At 42.4% G+C, this 18,797-nt stretch overlaps 1 protein-coding gene across 3 annotated transcripts in view; it reads left to right on the plus strand.

Annotated features, from left to right (window-relative positions):
• Window positions 1-8,188: 8,188 nt before the first annotated feature.
• ENTPD6 (ectonucleoside triphosphate diphosphohydrolase 6) overlaps window positions 8,189-18,797 on the plus strand; it is a 38,004-nt gene continuing 27,395 nt past the window's right edge. For 2 of the 3 annotated variants that reach the window (XM_063301846.1, XM_063301860.1), the window contains exons 1-3: window positions 11,024-11,120; window positions 11,206-11,483; window positions 18,364-18,440. In XM_063301846.1, the coding sequence (XP_063157916.1) occupies window positions 11,240-11,483; window positions 18,364-18,440 (321 nt within the window). In that variant the 5' untranslated portion in view covers window positions 11,024-11,120; window positions 11,206-11,239. Of the gene's footprint in view, window positions 8,296-11,023; window positions 11,121-11,205; window positions 11,484-18,363; window positions 18,441-18,797 lie in introns of those variants that run through there. The other variant, XM_063301852.1, reaches the window with a different exon arrangement.

The raw sequence follows: 18,797 nt of genomic DNA on the forward strand, positions 1-18,797 counted from the left end.
ATTCCATCATCTCAGTGATTAATTAGGACCAGACCTTAACTGAAGACGCATGTTAAAAATGTGTTAGAGAGGCAGAGTCCAGCTAAGAAGTAGAAGGTTTTCCTAGAATAACACCGTAAGATTATATTTTGCTTTGAACCAATTTGCTTTGTAATGTAATGCAGATTTATAAAAAAAACAAATTTGCAAACTTTGGTGGAAATCGGCCAAGCTTAAGGCTAGGAAAATGAGCTTGTATGTGGAAATTTGAAGATAGTGTATGTACTCTTTCATGTTTATTAATTAACATGACAGTTTATGTAGTCAAACAGAGCCCTCTGTTGGTCAAAATGATTAATTAATCAACCTTCCCAAGGGATAAAACGTGAAGCAGTTTTATGGCCCACTGAGTGGGATTTACTAACTGAATAAAGAATGGTGTATTAGATTATTTAAGATATTCTTTACAAATTAAAAAGCCTATAAAGTATTTCTAAATATTAACAATATACTAAATTAGAAATCCAAGTGTACAGAGAGGCATTGAATACAGTATTGGAGAATGTGTAAGTCAATGAAAGGCCATTTTAGCAACCGTGTGCCATATTTCTGTAGATTTGAAATTATTAACACTACAATGACAAATACTGCTTAGCATCTACTGGCTAACCTTACATGACTTTTCAACAAGGTGTTGATGGATTTAGTAAATTGTTGGTGATGTGGCAATCAAAATGCAACCTTTTGTCATACCATATAATTGATATGGTTATATTACTGTCTTCATTGGTATGGAATGTCCTTAGAGCAGAACCTTCCACTGTCGCCAAAATAGTTTACCATCTTAAAATTGATGGCCAGCGGCCACATGGCGACCAAAACAGAGATGGCAAGACACCATAAATAAGGACATGCAAACTGAGGGTCTGCACCCTGAGGATGGGGACAACTGGGCAAAGTGGCATTTCAGGATCCGAAAAGCAGACCCTGCGATAGCGGAAAAATGCTAGGGAGGAGGAGGAGAAGTCGTCACATGATATAATTGAGTGCTCTAGAACAGTGTTTTTCAACCTCAGTTACTTTAACCTCAGCTACATGCTGGCTGGGGAATTCTGGGAGTAGAAGTCCACACATCTTAGAGTGGCTGAGGTTGAGAAACACTGCTCTAGAGGCTCTATATTGAACCAAAGATATTTCTCATATTAATTTTGTTCTTAGAGGCTTTTAGATGGTCATTTTTTAAAAATTATATACTATTCAAATTTAAAGCAGGACAACAGGAACAAATATCACATTCTTCTATGCTCATTCTACTACAATGGTAGATGGATATTTAGTCTCCATTAGTTTATAAGGGCTCCAAAGAACTTACCTTTCTTTCAATATTTGAAAACCATTTTTGTTTAGAAGACTGCATATACTAATTTATATGTTTCAATTCCTAGCTTCTTCTATTATTAAGTAAACTGACTTCAGCATTTTTAATTTGATTATGTAATATGACATGAATGTATATTTTGATTTGTATAAGAGAAATTTATCCTTTCCCCTCTTCTTTTCTTTTCCCCTCCTTTTTTCTTCTTTTTGCATATATTAAGGAATGAAAAAAGGGAATACATGTATATGGAATTCTTCTTTGGTGGTTTCATTTTAAATTAAATATACTTTAGAAGTGTTTGAATTTGATTGAATTGTGTCCTATGCTCTGGGAAACCCAGTTTTGAAGGATAGCATACACAGTTCAAAAATATTTTTTTAAAAAAAATAAAAAAATAGGTGAAACCATGTGCATGTAAAATGCCTAATAATGACACAGATATAACTAGTCCCAAACAATACATGAAATATATAAATTGTAAAACATTTGGAAGAAACCATTTCCAAATGACACATACCAGACTTGATTTCTTTCTATAGGTTGTTCTAAGAAAAACAAGCCAGAATCTTTGGTTTATATAATACGTTAGACAAACAGTTGGAGCTGCCCATAATCTGGTAATTCATAGGAGAATCCAGGGACAACGGTACTTGCTCCAAGTTATACGTCTTTTTTTCTATTTTTAATTGCTTTTAATATACAAAACAGAAAAAGAAAAGAAAAAGACATTACAACTTAATAGAAACAAAACAACAAAGCAAAAAATGAGAATAAAAAATTATCTTTTTGTGCCCAAAAGGTCAAAAATAAAGTTATCTGTAGTTCTCAAGCAGGGATTACACAGAGTATACTTTCTCATCAGAATAAGGAACAAATTTGTGTTTCCTGACCAATATTATCCAAATATATTCTGCAGCCTTAAATGCATAAAAAACAACTGATTTTTTTTCAGTAAAATTGGAGCCAAGTCCCTACGATGATATTGAGAAGAAGAAATAATAACTATCAGGTTGTGCCTACAAAAGCTTTTGAAATAATCACTAAAATTCCAGAAAGAGTGTCATGCTCCCAGATCACACATTCCCAGAACATTTGATCAGACTCGCATGCATGAATGAAGTTAACACATGGTGAGACTTGCGAGTCGGTAGACGGGGGAGGGAGACAAACCAGAAGTGTGAAAGCATTTTGTTTGGGCTACCTCTGGCATTCAAGGCCAAGCTGCTGAGCCGTTGGAGACATCTGCAAAGAACTGAATGAACTGGCACAGGAAGGGGGGCTACATACTGAAGAAGGGGGAGGGGGTTGAGTTCATTGGGCTGTTTAACTGGGAGAAAACGCAGGAACCTCTATTCAAAACTTTTTCACTGTACTGCATACTACACCCCATTAAAGGGATTTTTACTTTAACCATGTATGAGTCAAATTTAATGGCCAGCTGAGTAGGGCAGTCATCACAGATAGATATCAAAATACAAACCCACTGACAAAGCTTAAAATCTGGAAAAATTAAACCCTTCATGAGTACACAGTTGGGAGACTTGAAAGAATGGGTTAGTGACAGATCAGAACGTAGGCAGGCAAAAAAGTAGTGGGAGTGGGAGTGACTTGCGACTTCCTGCTGGCTTCCCCTCCTGCTGGCTTCCCCATTGACTTTGCTTGTTGGAAGCGGGCAGGGAAGGTCACAAAGGGTGATCATGTGACTGCAGGACACTGCAACCATCCTAATTGCAAACCAGTTGCCAAGCACCCAAATCGCAATCATGTGACCATGGGGACACTGTGATAGCCGGAACTTCAAGGACCAGTCATAAGTCCCCCCTCGTTCAGCACCATCGTAACTTTGAACAGTCACTGAATGAGCAGTCAGTGGTCATAACCTCAGGACTACCTCAACATAAGCTGTTAGAATCCAATTTTTCTTAGCACCCAGTTGTAATCCTATTAATGGTGTATGCGTTTGTGTGAATGACATCTGTAAAACGGGTAAATTGCCTTCTGTGGCTGATTTTGCCAACAGGCTTACAGTTAACCCAGTTTTCTGGGTCATACAACATGTTGAACCATAAACTAAATAAATATAAGGGTTACATTTTTATAACATTGTAAGCTAAATTGGTGCTTGCTAGTTTGTCATTCAGTATTTAATTAATTTCTGCAATTAATTTGTTTTCCTCCTCAATCTATGATTGTTTATTTATTGAATTCTCAGGATAACTCTACATGCAGCTGTTGAAGTGGACTGTAGAATACAAAGTTATTATACACTTGTTAGAGTTTAATGGGCCACTAACTCTGTTTTCATTTTGTAGTTAAAAGCATAGATTATATTAGATTATTCTTTATTTACAAAGATCAAAATGCATAAACCAACACAAAATCTGAATAATAAAGTAATACAGGTTGTATACTAAGCAATAAAAGTTACAATTTTAGACCACAGAGGGTGATGGCTATTGAACAAAATTTCACAACCCTTCTGGTAATTGCCACTGACCTATCAGCTAAGAGGAAGAAAACATTTTCCTTTTCTGAACTTCCATGAAGTTTGAATAATGAAGACATTATTAGATCCTTGCTCTAGGTAGTATAAAGGGATTGTGAAGAAGTATGCAAACATGGATCAGGGAGTGGCAAAGGGACTCTGACAGAGGAATACTATTAAATATTCAATATCCTTTCCAGCAGTGATGTTGGCAAAACATCAAATCTAGATAGAGTACAAGCTGATCTGTAAGCCAGGCATAAAATATTACCAAGGTAAATAGAAGTTGAAAAGGATCTTCCAAACTTACTTGATCTAAAACATTAATTAATTTAATTAAGCCTTCCATTTGCCACCACTCCTGGAAAACTGACAGTAACCTCATAAATTAGTCCAAGATATTCAAAAACCTGAGTATTTTTTTTCAAACTCTGACTGTTTGGAAGAATTAAGGGCCATCTCCACTCAAGTGCACAGTATCACATATACTATACACCATTTTACAAAACATAATCATAATCACATTCTGAATTTATTAAAATTTATAGAGCAATGTTCACAAGCCTTAAAGCCTAAGGCACCCAGGTCTATAATAACCATGTTGGATGTTCCTGAAGCTGCCCAATATATATGTATTTTAAGGGCCTTGTGCTGTAAGTTTGTTGTGTGTTCCCAACTCCTTGCTAAGGTTAAAATCCAGTTTAATTTTGATAAAGGATCATATTTGGCTTCCCTGCCTGATGTAATTTGTTTGAGACCTCCCAGATTCCTTGACCTCAAAGACCATTTCAACAATGTAATGAATGAGAGGTATTATTGCAGTTGATCTGCCCAATATCTTTAATTGGCTTCCAGAGAGCCCTGTCTAAGCTGGAACAGCAAGGTAAGAGCAAATGGTTGAGCAGATGACCATTTTTTAAGAACTGTGATTGGCACGCAGCTTCATGAGAAGGAATTCAATCACATATTCAGAATCTGTCACTTCCATTTCCTTGGGGTGGGCATAATGTATAAATGTGTGGCACCACATGAGCCTTAATCCCACATCAAACCGTAATTCTATGATTCTGATGCTATGAAATACAGAATTTTCTTATTAACAGAGCTTTCCCCAATCTGATCCTTTCCAGATATGTTGGATTATTATCCCCAGTCAACATGACAAATAAATCTGAAATGGAGCAATTCTGGGGAGAGCTGGTAGTGCAGAGGTAACTGTCAACCATTGAATTGTGCAAGCCATAGTATTCCCTGTGACACTCTACGGAAGCAAAAGTTGGACTTTGAAGAAGCAGAAAAGAAAGTGTATTGATGCTTTTGAACTTTGGCGTTGGAGAAGACTCCTGAACCAAGAAAACAAACCAATGAATCATTGAATAAATCAACCCAAAGTTCTCACTCCAGGCACAAATGACCAGGCTCAAATTATCCTACCTCAGACACATTATGTGGAGACCCAGCTCTCTAGAGAAGGTTCTAATGCTGGGAAAGATTGAAGGAAAGAGAAGAGGACGACCAGCAGCAAGGTGGATGAACTCAGTTACAGTGGCAATGGGTGCAACATTGGAAGATTTGAAACACCAGGTTAGGGAGAGATTGTCATAAAGGAAGTGGTTACTAAGAGTCAAAAACGACTTGATGGCACATAATTAATTAATCAATCAATCTGGTGGGGCAAAAAGTGTAAGACAGCAGAAATAAGTGGACAGAATAGATGAGTGCACAAAACCCACTGGCGGGCAAAAACTTTCTGCCAGGCTAAAAAGGAACAAGAGCCCCAACTGTTCCTAATAAAGTTATTAGGCTGTCCTCCAAGTTGGATTTTCCCAACCCTCCCATTAATTTTCCATCACCTCCGGTCTTCCTTCCACGTGGAAGGCTGCCTGGAAACACGCGCAGACACTCCAAAATCCGGCGGCACTAGGGCCTGCTACTGGAAGCGACGGATTCGTCTTGCGCGTGCGCGGGGTCCTCAGGCCAGGGCAGTTCGGTCCATAACTGTTCCCCTGAAATGGGGAAAAGAAGCGGGTTTTAAACTCGGATTCGGCGAAGTTGACAAGAAAGCGGGTTGGGCAATGACGAGCTTGCCTGGTTCCGGCATGAGGTTCCTCGGCTGCCTTATGCACTATGAGCGGAGGTGAGGGGAGAGCCGCTCAACGCCTTCTGGCGGCCCCTGAGCGGGAGCTGCGCATCCCGGTCGGCGGCGGGGCTGTCGGATTCCCCGCCGCTCAAGAGATGGGAATCGGGGGCAGGGAAGGGGCCCGGCTGCGGCACTTCCAGGCCGCGCTTTACTGACGCGAAGGGGAGGCTCGCGCCTCGCTCTCAGCCGGAGTGCGCTTGAGTTGGCTTTGGCTAACCGCGGTCTGTGAATTCAGCCTGGGTGGTTTGTAAGCCCGGCTTTCAGGCTCAGCGTTTCTGTAAGCAGTTTGGTAAGTGTCCAGGAAATCGCGGCTGGGCAAACCAAGGCAGAGTGAGACGTGGGATTCTGAGCCCGCTTCCGGGTTGTGATCTTGTTTCATCTCGAGGAATTTAGTGAGGCTTTTTGAGAGAAAACCAGCTGTTATTTATGAGAGATGATGACATGGTGGGTCCTCTTAAAATGGATAATTTCCAGGGGGTTAGGGAAATTATCCTTTGGTCCTTTTAACACCACTGCAGAACCTGAAGTGGTACTTTAGCAGGTCTGGCTTGTTCCAGGAATCCAAAGCTATGTACCAAGGACTCTTTTACACTGAAGAACTTGTAGTAACCGCCAGTAACTAAGACGACTTTAATGGATGTTTGACAGCCTTAACCTTAATGAATCTGTCCATGTCTGTATGTACCCTCAGGGATTAGACTGATCATAAATAGCAGCAGAAGAGGGCTATTGCCTTCCAGTATTCTAAAATATGAGCCCCATATTCCCACTACATAATGCTTAAAGCAGCTTAAAGAGATTACACAACAGGCTAAAACAATCCCATAAGACCATAAGCAAATATAAAAAGTATTGTTCTTGTCCTCTGAAATAATGTACAACCAGTGTAAATATGTTTCCAAGAGGAGTTGTTATGAACTTTTATTTAAGACTGATCCTGTTAGCAGTTTCAGAACAGGCTGACACTCAAGCTAAAAAACAAAAGGACATACTGTTCTACTGTCCATTATGTCCTGTATTTCAACTATAATTTGACACTTAGGACATTTACATATTGCCAGTGTTTCCACTCTTGGAAATGATTTGAAGCTGACCAGTGATCCTCTTCACTGCCACTGACCTTGAAATGCTGAGAATCAGTTTGCCTTTCCAGCTGTCCTAATAGGAGAGCACAGAGAGCAACAGTCGGTATCTCGGTTCCCCCAGCACATTTATTTATATTTCTAAATATATAAAGTTAGTAAATATCCTTTAGTTGCACATAGAAACTCTGTTAAAGCTGGAGAGGATGGGGAAAACTGAAGTCACAGGAAATTTAGTTATCCAGTGTTCTGGAACCAGAAGATTTGCAGACAAAGAGAAATTGTCTTGATCAGTATCAGCCATCGTTGCAATGGCTGCCATTTTCTACTTTTTTAAATTGACAAGACTTGATAGATATCAGAGCACCATAATAATGTAGGAGAAGGTTTTTCTTTCTCCCTACCCCCTTTTGTCTGCCTATTTTACCATTCATCATACTTGACCATGGGGAAGGGACAAAAAAAGACCTGGTTTCCTGTATCTCTGCCTAGAGGAAAAAAAAGAGCATTAAACTTAAAGTGCATTTGTTCTAGGTCCAGACTCCAGACAATAGAGAAATTCCAAGTTAAAATCAGTAATAATCCTTGCTTAACTACAGTTTTACCCATGGTCCAGGTTTTTATATCAACTCTATAAAAATAATTTATGATGACTGGCTTCAGTAATCTTATGTGCAGCATAGCAAAAGATAAATCTCAGTTATGCAAGTTCATATTATTACATATTTCCAGAAACAGAGGAAAGGGTCCTAACTGCTGTTTTTACAGTTAGCTAGAAGAGCAATAAAAACTTAAAGCTGTACTTGAAATGATCCCGTCTATGTTAGCACTGGTCCCCTTTCCATTAAGATTCTTTTAAAAGCCGAACAATAAAAGAAAATGGTGAAACAGTAGAACGGTACATGCGCCTGTCTAAAGTCATGGTCAGAATCATCTGTGGGTCTTTTTTCTTCTCTTTTCCTTCCAAACCTAGTGTAGTGCATAGTGCAATATCTCGCTGGGTTGTCACATGTGGTTTATTTGATTTTTGCTTAACGCATTGGGTAAAACAAGCCATAATTCATGTCATTTGGCTTAGGCTTAATTGTGAACCCAGCCCTTGTGATATATTCATTCATTTATGCATTGTATGAACTAAAGTATTTTTTATTCCTTCTAAGTGGCCAGATGGAAAAGGCTACAGTTCAATTGGAGTGAAGGACATTTGCAAAGCACAGTTTACTTTATGTGGGTAGGAAAAAGAAAGAGAAATATTGCCGTATTTGCTGAAATGTTCTTACATAATATGAAAAATGCAGAGTCTCTACGTTCCTGTATATTTCATCTCATTACCCTTATCTTTAACATTTAAAGCTATAATTCAGCAATGTCTACTTCGTTCTTCACAATTCTAGTTATAAAATACTGTCTTGTCTGTATGCTTAATGGGGGACAGCTTCAACAGTAGCACCATTCTTATACAACCCTCCCCCAGATCTATAACCATATATTTGTCACTTTCTAGAATTGTTAGCTGCCCAGAGTCACTTGGTTGAGATGGGCAGCTATAGAAATTAATTAAATAAATAAATAAATTTTCTGGCAGGCAATACATTCTCTAAAAACTAGTTTATCAAAGTAACACTTGGATGTGATTCTGTCCTTATTTCTTTCTCCTTTTCTATGGGAAATTAGTCATCTGGGATTGTGAAAGATATTTTAGTGATTAATATAACAAATGGTGTACTCCACTTTGAAAGCTGAAATATACCTGAGCATGTATTGTAAGCTAATAATCCTAAACTTTTGCTCTTTGCTGTCCTAGTTATTTAGATACCCCTAGGCCCACAGTGTTTCTGGAGCACGCAAGGGCTGATGTGTGTGTTAGTTACAGGATTGATTATTTTCACAGTACAAAAGACAAAAATACTTGTTTCCTTAGAATGTAAATATTAATTATTGAGCTCAGCAAATAATGAATAATGGTAATTAAGCCAGTGATTCTTAAATTTTCTGGTACCATGACTCTCTGAAATTATAAATGAATTTGAATTCTCTCCCACTCACTTTCCAACCCACAGTTTGAGAACCCTTGGGTTAAGCCATAATGGGAGTATATGGTATCACCCAGCTAGTTACTAAGCAGTATATTAATTTTGAAAAAAATGACACTTAAATGACATTCAATTTACAGACAAACAATTCACAAAGAAAAACAGATTTAGTGGCAACTTGTGTGAAAGATTAAGGAGTCTGGTCATGTCTGCATGGTGATTATTATAAGGAATCCTGATTCCTTTACAAGACAAAAGTGCAGAGTCTGTCTAAGGGATAGGATGTGGAAGGCAGAACGTTGGTTGGTTAAGAGGTTTCAATAAATTTCTAGGTGGTCTAAAGTAGATCTGAAAGCGTTTTTAGTCCAAAATATCAATATCCATCAGCAACATCAAGAATATTTCCCCTCTCTCTTTCTAAACTAGGCTGCTAAAACTGAAGTACTCTTGGGAGAAAAACAACTAGCACTGCAAGTTCAGTTATGAAAAATAATTCTGGGTGGTCCATGTTCTGGGAGGCGTTGTTTATTCGTTCAGTCGCTTCCGACTCTTCGTGACTTCATGGACCAGCCCACGCCAGAGCTTCCTGTCGGTCGTCAACACCCCCAGCTCCCCCAGGGACGAGTCCGTCACCTCTAGAATATCATCCATCCATCTTGCCCTTGGTCGGCCCCTCTTTCTTTTGCCTTCCACTTCTCCCTAGCATCAGCATCTTCTCCCTAGCATCAGCATCTTCTCCTGTCTTCTCATTATGTGGCCAAAGTATTTCAGTTTTGCCTTTAATATCATGCCCTCCAGTGAGCAGTCTGGCTTTATTTCCTGGAGGATGGACTGGTTTGATCTTCTTGCAGTCCAAGGCACTCTCAGAATTTTCCTCCAACACCACAGTTCCAAAGCATCTATCTTCCTTCTCTCAGCCTTCCTTATGGTCCAGCTCTCGCAGCCGTATGTTACTACGGGGAACACCATTGCTTTAACTATGCGGACCTCTCAAGGGTTCCTCCAGGGTCAAAAAGCTGAGAAAGGCTGCTCAAAGCACTAGTGTAAATTGTATTCTGTTCTGATGGAGAATAGATCCCAATTTTATTGATTACCCCATTCCTAAGAGCTAGATTTCTAAATTTAGCCATTTATGTTTATCTGTATTCTGTTTTTGCAGATGCATAGAAGTTCCTGAATATATATACTCATAACATAATGGAAAATTCAGTTTACTATGGTTCAGATTAACTGAGATCAAAGTTCTCATAATCCAGGAGGAAATAGTTATTATACCATTCTTATTAAGTTACAATAATCTTCTACCTGGAACCTACCTGAATTAGGAACTAGTTTATTTCTTAAAAACCCTTTCCTTTGAATATGTTAATTGCTGTTGCTGTAATAAGACAACTGGCTGAAGTATAATGACTCATCACAAGGAAAAACTACAAATATAGAATACTAGGTCAGTTGAATTTTATATTATATAATTCTTTGGAGTTACAATAAGTTTTTAAAAGAAAAAAACTGTAGGAAAATCTCATTTTTGACAAGTGAGGAAAATTTCTGCAAGACTCATTTTTTATATATACAGTATATATTTACATACAAACATTTAATGTAATTTCATTATTTTAACAGTACGTAGATTACTGTTTTTATAGGTATTTTACTCCTTTCTCTCTTTACCCCTTGTCAAAAATCAGTGAATTCAAAATTGTGGATCAAGTCAGTATTTACGTCAATAATGTATTTTATTACTTTTCCTTAGAATTCTCCTCATGCCAAAAAGTACTATTACAGTATTAGTATCAATATGATTGTAAAATCTGGCCTAACCCTTTACCACCAATATTTTGTATAATTTTTATGGAATAGCAAGTTTTTAAATATAGTTCTTGATAGATTTTTGATTATATTGTGTATTTTTAGGAATGTCATCATCAAGTTAAAGTCTTCAAGGCTGAAATTACAAATTAAAAACATTACTACATCATTGATATGACAGGATGGAATGTTATGCTGTGTCTAAGCCTTTCCAGTATGTTTTGCATGATGGCTCCATTTTTCTCACATAAAATTTCATAGTTCTTTTTATGAAACAATTGTTTTTTTTTATATTGCAGATAAATCATAGGTAACTCCTCTGAGAAGAATCTAATGGAGACCATGAAGATCCCAAAACCATTTTGCATATTTGCAATTTTTATGTGTGCTGCTATTTATGCTGTATATACAAAGTGGAATTTTGACTACAGAAGAAAAGCTGCTGACAAAGGTTTAGAAAAGCAGCTTGGTGCTGAGGCCCCAAGAAAAGATGAGGCAGTTCTTTATGGAATTATGTTTGATGCTGGAAGCACTGGGACTCGAATACATGTATTCCAATTTGCACAGAAACCAAAAGGTAACCTCTTCAGTTCATAATTTTCCACCATTTGCTAATATAGGTAGTCCTTGCTAACCAAACACTCTTTCAGCAACTGAAGTTGAGACAGCGCTAAACAAGTGGTGCCTAGAACCAGTTCTCAAAGTTACGGCCATCGCAGCACTCCTGCAGTCATGTGATTGCGATTTGGGCGCTTGGCAACCAGCTCGGACTTACAGTGGTTGCAGCATCCCATGGTCACGTGATTGCCATTTGCGACCTTCCCTGCCAGTTTCCCACAAGCAAAGTCAATGGGGAAGCTGGCAGGGAAGGTCGCAAGTCATTCTGGCAAGTTCCTTCCTGCACACTGTGCCGTGCCCTCCTTCCGTCGGCCTCCCTGCACTTGTACCGACCTGCACCCCACTCCCTTGACTCACATGCAGCCTGCACCGGGCCTCCCAGGGCCTCCCCCATCCCCCTGTGGCACCCCCGTGCTCCTTACCAGGGACTCCTGCTGCTTCTCACTTAATGACCTGAGTGTCTTGGGGATACGACAGCAAGGAGTGATTGAGGTTTGTATGTGGATCCTCTCTCCTAGGATGAGAGTCAGGGAGAGGGAAGAGTCACCCCTCTGGCTAGTGAGAGAGGCCAGTTAGGGGGTGCGGTAGATATGTCAGAGGGGGGATGTGGGGGTGGTGGGTTGGGTGTCAGCACTGAGAGCACGAGCTGAAGTGCTGGGGAACTCGCCACCACCCTGTGATTGCCTGGCTGTGTTTGGTTGGTTGGTTAGATGGAGGGACCCCTAACCAGGGATCCTGGAGGGCCAGGATCTGGGGGAAATAGGAAGAGGAGCTCTGGGGGATTTAGGGCGGGGCATTCAATTCAGGTGGTGACAGGATGGGGGTGCCATGGCAGGAGTCAGAGGGCAAGCCATCTTTGGGGAAGACGCCCCCAGTGTTGGTACCGGTGGCGTGTTCCAGCCCTCTGTGCTCGGACCTGGGCCCTGGACAGCAGACCCATTGAGGCCCTGGCTTTCAGCTGCTGCTTCTTAGCGCCAGGTCAGTTAACAACAAAGCCCCCCTCATACGTGATCTGATCATTGAGGAGGGGGCATACCTGGCATGTATTACTGAGATCTGGCTGGGCCCGGAAGGGGGGATGCGCCTTTTGGAAATGTGCCCAGCTGGGCTTACGGTTTGGCACCAGCCGAGATCCCAAGGCAAGAGAGGTGGGGTGGCAGTTGTCATCCAGGAATCTCTAGTAGCCTTCAGGGGCACTGCTCCACAGGTAGTCAGCTGTGAGACACTGTTATTCAAGTTGGGCTTCCGAGAACGGTTGGGAGTGTTGCTGCTGTACCAGCCTCCCTGCTGCGTAGCAACCTCCCTGACTGAGCTGCTGGAGGCAGTCTCGGGGTTGGCGGTGGAGTTCCCCAGGCTTACGGTTCTGGGGGACTTCAATCCCCAGCCTCCCTGGGACAGGCCTCAGAAGTGACTCGGGAGTTTATGGCCACCATGGCGGCCATGGGCCTGTCCCAGATTATTCGGGACCCAACTCAAGACAGCAGCCTCATGCTGGATTTGGTTTTCCTGTCAGAGCAGTGGCAATGTGATCTGAGGGGAGAGTTACATCTGTCCCCATTGTCATGGTCAGATCATGCCCTGGTAACCCTGAGATTCTCTGGTGCTGCCCCACTCCGCAGGGAGGCAGGACCCATTTGATTGGTCCGTCCCGGCAACTGATGGACCCAGCGGGGTTTCAGAGGTAGCTGGGGGTTATACCCAAGGATCTGCTGCACCGTCCAGTGGAGGCCCTGGCTGCTGCCTGGAATAGGGAGGCAGCTGGGGCCTTGGACAGGATCGCACCTGTGCAACCTCTCTTGTCCTACCAAACCCAACACTCCCCATGGTTTACAGAGATGCTGAGGGTTCTGAAGAGACATCTAGAGCGCTGCTGGAGGAAGACAAGGACCGAACCTGACCTAACACAAGCTAGAGCTGCTATTAAGGCCTACCTTGTAGCGGGAAGAGCAGCAAAATGGCAGTATTTCTCCACTCTTATTGCATCTGCAGAATGCCACCCAATGGCCCTGTTTAAGATCACTCGATCCCTTTTGGGGAAGGTGGGCCCAGTGATCCACCTACAGGACCATGAAGAGGAGTTTTCTGAGCATCTGCAGGATAAAATCGCTCAGATCTGTTCCAAGTTGGATTCCAAGCGTGAAGCAGGGTCTGTGGAGATGCCCAAGGAGGGTACTTACCCAGTTATCTGGGAACAGTTTGATTCTGTTGGACCTGAGGAAGTGGACAGGATCCTCCAAGCTATAAATGCCACTACTTGTCATCTAGACCCATGCCTCTCCTGGCTGGTGACACGTGGTTGGGTCCAGGCGATGGTTAATACTTCCTTGAAAGAGGGGGCGTTTCCGGCTGCCTTTAAAGAGGCACTGGTGCACCCCTTCTTCAAACCATCACAAGACCCCACCGTGCCAGACAAATTTCATCCAGTCTCCCACCTCCCCTATTTAGGGAAGGTGGTTGAGAAAGTGGTGGCGTTGCAGCTCCAGAGGCTCCTGGATGAAATGGATTATCTGGACCCTTTTCAGTCAGGTTTCAGGCCCAGATATGGGATGGAAACAGCTTTGGTCGCACTTATGGATGATCTCTGGCGAGGGTGGGATGGAGGCAGTGCATCCATCCTGGTTCTTCTTGACATCTCAGCGGCTTTTGATACCATTGACCATGGTATCCTTTTGGGACAGCTCAGGGAGCTGGGGGTGGGCGGCGTGATCTTGTGCTGGTTCACCTTCCTCCAGGGCCAGCCCCAATCGGTGATGATAGGGAGCAAGAGATCTAGCCCGCATCCTTTGTGGGGTGCCACAGGGTTCGGTACTCTCTGCTCCTTTTTAACATCTACATGAAACCACTGGGCAAGATAATCCGCCACCACGGGGTGAGGTATCATCAATATGCAGATGATACTCAATGATACATCTCCATCCCAGGTGACGTAAGCGATGCTGTGACCACTCTTTCTTGGTGCCTGGAGGCTGTGGGAGTCTGGATGGGGAACAACAGGCTTCAGCTGAACCCTGGTAAGATGGAGTGGCTGTGGGTTGGGGGCTCCCAGGTATCCAGGAATTTAACATCTTTGGATCTGGATGGGGTTGCACTGCCCCAGACAGATCCAGTGCAGAACCTGGGGGTACTCCTGGACTCATGACTCCTGCTCAAGGAGCAAGTGGCAGTTATGGCCAGGGGAGCCTTTGCAGTTTCACGGGGTGCGCCAGCTACGCCCCTTCCTGGATCGGGAGTCTCTCTGAACAGTCACTCATGCCCTATGTGGGTCATCTCCCACATAGGCTACTGCAATGCGTTCAACATGGGGCTACCCTTGAAGAGTATCCAGAAGCTACAGCTGGTACAGAATGCAGCCGCACAAGCAGTCTTGGGAGCCCCAAGGAGGGCACATATAACACCATTGCTGCGTGAGCTGCACTGAGTGCCAGTTTGCTTCCGGGTCCAATTCAAGGTGTTGGTTATCACCTTTAAAGCCCTACATGGCATGGGTCCAGGTTACCTGAGGGATTAGGTATTAATAGGTAACGTAGGTTACCTACGTCTCACCCCTATTACATCGACCTGTTCCACCCGGTCAGGCAGAGAGGGCATGTTATGGACCCTGTCCATGAGGGATTGCCAATTGGCAGGGTCCAGGAGGAGGGCCCTCTCTGCCATGGCCCCCGCCCTTTGGAATAACTTACCCCCAGAGGTGAGGCTGGCCCCACTCTCCCAGCCTTTAGAAAGGGAGTTAAGACCTGCCTTTGCCACCTCACTTGGAGTGAGAGGGAGGACAGTAGATCGTGGAGGTGGCTGGTGCTGTGATGTGGCCCCCGTAAATTCCATCCTGACCATCATGGATTTTATATGTTATATGTTACATTTTACATTTTACATTTTCTATTTATTATATTGTACAATGATTTTTTATTTTATTTATTGTAAGCCACCCAGAGTCGTCATTGAACAGGATTGGGCGGTGGATAAATTTAATAAATTAAAATAAAATAAAATAAACCATGTCTGTCTGGATTGCTGTCACTAAGCGATGTGGTCATGGAATGTTGCACTTTGTGACTGCATGGCTTACAGACAGCAATCCCTGCAGTCCCGGTTGCTGTTGTTAACTGAATCTGACAGTTGTTAGGTGAGGCAGCTTCCTACCAGCTTCCCACAACCAAAGTCAGAGGGGAAGCCAGCAGGCAAGTAAGTGGCTGGTGCCAGGTGAGGGAGGGAGTGAGAGGGTGCAAGGTGGTGCATGAGAGGTGTGGATCAGGGAGGGCACACAGGTGTGGCATGGGTTGGGAAGGGCACGAGGGGGTACACAAGAGGTGCAGCACAGGTCAGGGAGAGTGCACAGGGGTGTGGCGTGGGCCAGGAAGGGCACGCGGGGGTTCATGAGAGGTGCCATGCGGGTTGGGGAAGGCGCACAGGGGGTGCAGCACAGGTTGGGAAGGGTGCGCAGGGGTGTGCGAGAGGCGCCACTTGGTCAGGGAGGGCACATGGGGATGCAGCATGGGTCGAGAAGGGTATGTGGGAGTGTGAGAGGTTCTGCGTGGGTCAGGGAGGGCGCGTGGGGTTGTGGCACAGGTTGGGGAGGGTGCATGTGAGTGCACAAGTGGCTGGTGCAGCACGAGCATAGAGGGGCTAGAGAATTAGTCCATGTAAGGAGATGGTTAAAATTTTAAACTCTCAATCCAGACTTTAAGAACAAATGTCTGTAAATATGTAAATGTAATTCTTTGAAAAAGTGGGCTTGTTGCTAACATGGTGAGACCTAGTTCTTTGTGAGACTTAAATGCTGTAAACTATTGAAATAGAACAGGGGTCAGCAAACTATGGCCCATGGGCCAAATCCAGCCTGCTGCCTATTTTTATAATGCCCACTGATGGGCAGGCAGCAGATCACCAGGCCCAAGCTTCAGTCGAGTTCGCAGGGCAGGGCCAGGATGTCCTGGGTGGCAGTGATAGCCTATCAGTGGCCTCCTTGCTGGTGGCCTGTAGATCTGCCAGCCAAGCCTGGGGAGGCAGAGGAGGGCAGGATCTGGCCCTTTCGAGAAAAAGTTTGCTGGCCCCTGAAGTAGAAGATTAAATGTATGGCAGAACTTGCCAGAGTTGTAAGGGAAAATGTTTATATTGGTATTTCACAAAGCCAAATATAAGCTTGGGTCCAAGCTCAGTATTTTCTTTCTTCAAGTTTAACACAATTGGTGAAGACTAGGATATTCATAGGAAGGAATCTTTTTTCAGAGATGTTCCTGAATTTGAGAGCAGAGGATTCTACAAAGAGGTGTGCATATCGTTCAAAAAGAGGTGCTTTGGAATGTGTGGGGGCACACATGAGGCACCTCTTTTTGAACTGTTAAAGCAGTTGCATCTTGGGGGGAAAATGAAATAGTTGTGCATGCACATATGTGGAGAGAGCCATAAGTGGAAAAAGAGTTGCAAGAATTAGCCATTGTAAATAGGTAGTAGGGCTATGTAATTTCTTGGAAAAAGTTCTTTAGAATATGCAAACATGTATGCTGCACCTCTTCTTAAACTAATTCTTTGTACTTGGTCTGTGAATCAGGGCAGAGCCACATGTTACATTACACTGAAAATAGGACAGAATGTACAACACAGGTAATCCTTGCTTACCAACTGCTTCATTTAATGACTGTTCAAAGTTACAACAGTGTGAAAAAAAAGCTTTGTGACCAATCTTCGCATTTATGACTGTTGCGGTGTCCTATGGGCATGTGATTGCCATTTGGGCACTTCACAGTTGGCGCACATTTATCATCATCGCAGTGTTCTACAATCTCATGATCACCATTTGTGTGCTTCGTAACTGGCTTGCGACAAGCAGTTAACAGAAAAGGCGGAAATAAAATAGAAAGTCATGGACATGGATATTTCACTTAACGACTGCAGTGATTTGCTTAATGACTGAAGGAGAAGTGAGGTTGTAAGCCTGTCACAGTCATGTGATGTTTTGCTTAGCAACTACAGCGCTTAACAATGGAGTTGCCAGTCCCAGCTGTGGTCACTAAGCAAGGACTACCTGTACTTTCCTCCTGCTCTGTTCTCTCCTATCATTGTTTACTCATGTCGGAATTTGCTGCCCCCTGGTGGCTCAAATATTTTAATATTGTTTGTTAAAGCTGTGGCACATTTATGTACTTATTTGTTTAAGGGCGCTGGGTTTTTTGAGATCTAGTTCAAAGATGGAGCAACAGATGCAAAGAATGTGGCCTAACTGCAGTTTTCATGTGAATATAAATAGCTATTTATGTCCCATCTTTCAGGATACAAATTGCTGAAGGCAGTATATTTGAAATATTTATATACAATCGTAGTAAACAGGATATAATAATGAAAAGTATATATAATGAAAAGAGTGTATATAATATAAAATATTATACTGTGTGTGTGTGTGTGTATAGGGGCGCGATGGCTCAGTGGTTAAGATGCCAGGTACCACTTTGGTGGGATGGTACAACTGTTCCATGCCTGTCGAGCCAGCCACATGACTGTGGAAGCGTCTTTGGACAGCGCTGGCTCTTCGGCTAAGAAACAGAAATGAGCACCGCCCCTAGAGTCAGACACAACTGTGCAGGGGAAACCTTTATCATATCTATCTATCTATCTATCTATCTATCATGAAAAGAGCCTTTCCCATAAGTCAGTTGGAGATAAAGGAGTAATTCAGCTGGGTACACTCAGAGATTTTCTGCACTTAGTCCCTCTCATGAAGGAGGGTTTCACATTAATTTCTTGATTAATTAACTTAGTTTTCTGTGTCTTTGATTTGCAAACTGAAAAATTATGTATAGATTCACTTTACTACACTGGATTAATCTTTCTTTTTTAAAAAACAGAACTTCCTAGACTAATTGATACCACATTCAAAGCATTAAAACCAGGACTCTCTGCATATGCTGACAATGTGGATAAGGTAATTTGAACTGTAAATAAGTCAATTTAGGCCATGCTTGCCTGGAAATAACACTTAATGGAAATAATGGAAATTTCTTCTGAAGAAACATGTGTATCATAGTATTGTCAGATTTACAGGCTTACAGTTGATGAAGAATTATTCATCTATGCTATTTGTTAGGCAAGGTTTAAACCCTTATTACATTCTCCCTCCATTTTTTAAAAGGTATCTTACCCAGTGAATAATTCTTAAATAGGTAGGCATACCTTGTGCCAAAGTTAGGACCATGGGGTTGTTTTTATGTCATATAGGGATAAAGTCTGCCAAAATCTTGGATTTTCCTGGCTCTTGAAGTGGCAGTAGCATGTCTAAACA

Source organism: Candoia aspera, chromosome 1 (genome assembly GCF_035149785.1).
Source record: "Candoia aspera isolate rCanAsp1 chromosome 1, rCanAsp1.hap2, whole genome shotgun sequence".
NCBI classification, from domain to species: domain Eukaryota; kingdom Metazoa; phylum Chordata; class Lepidosauria; order Squamata; family Boidae; genus Candoia; species Candoia aspera.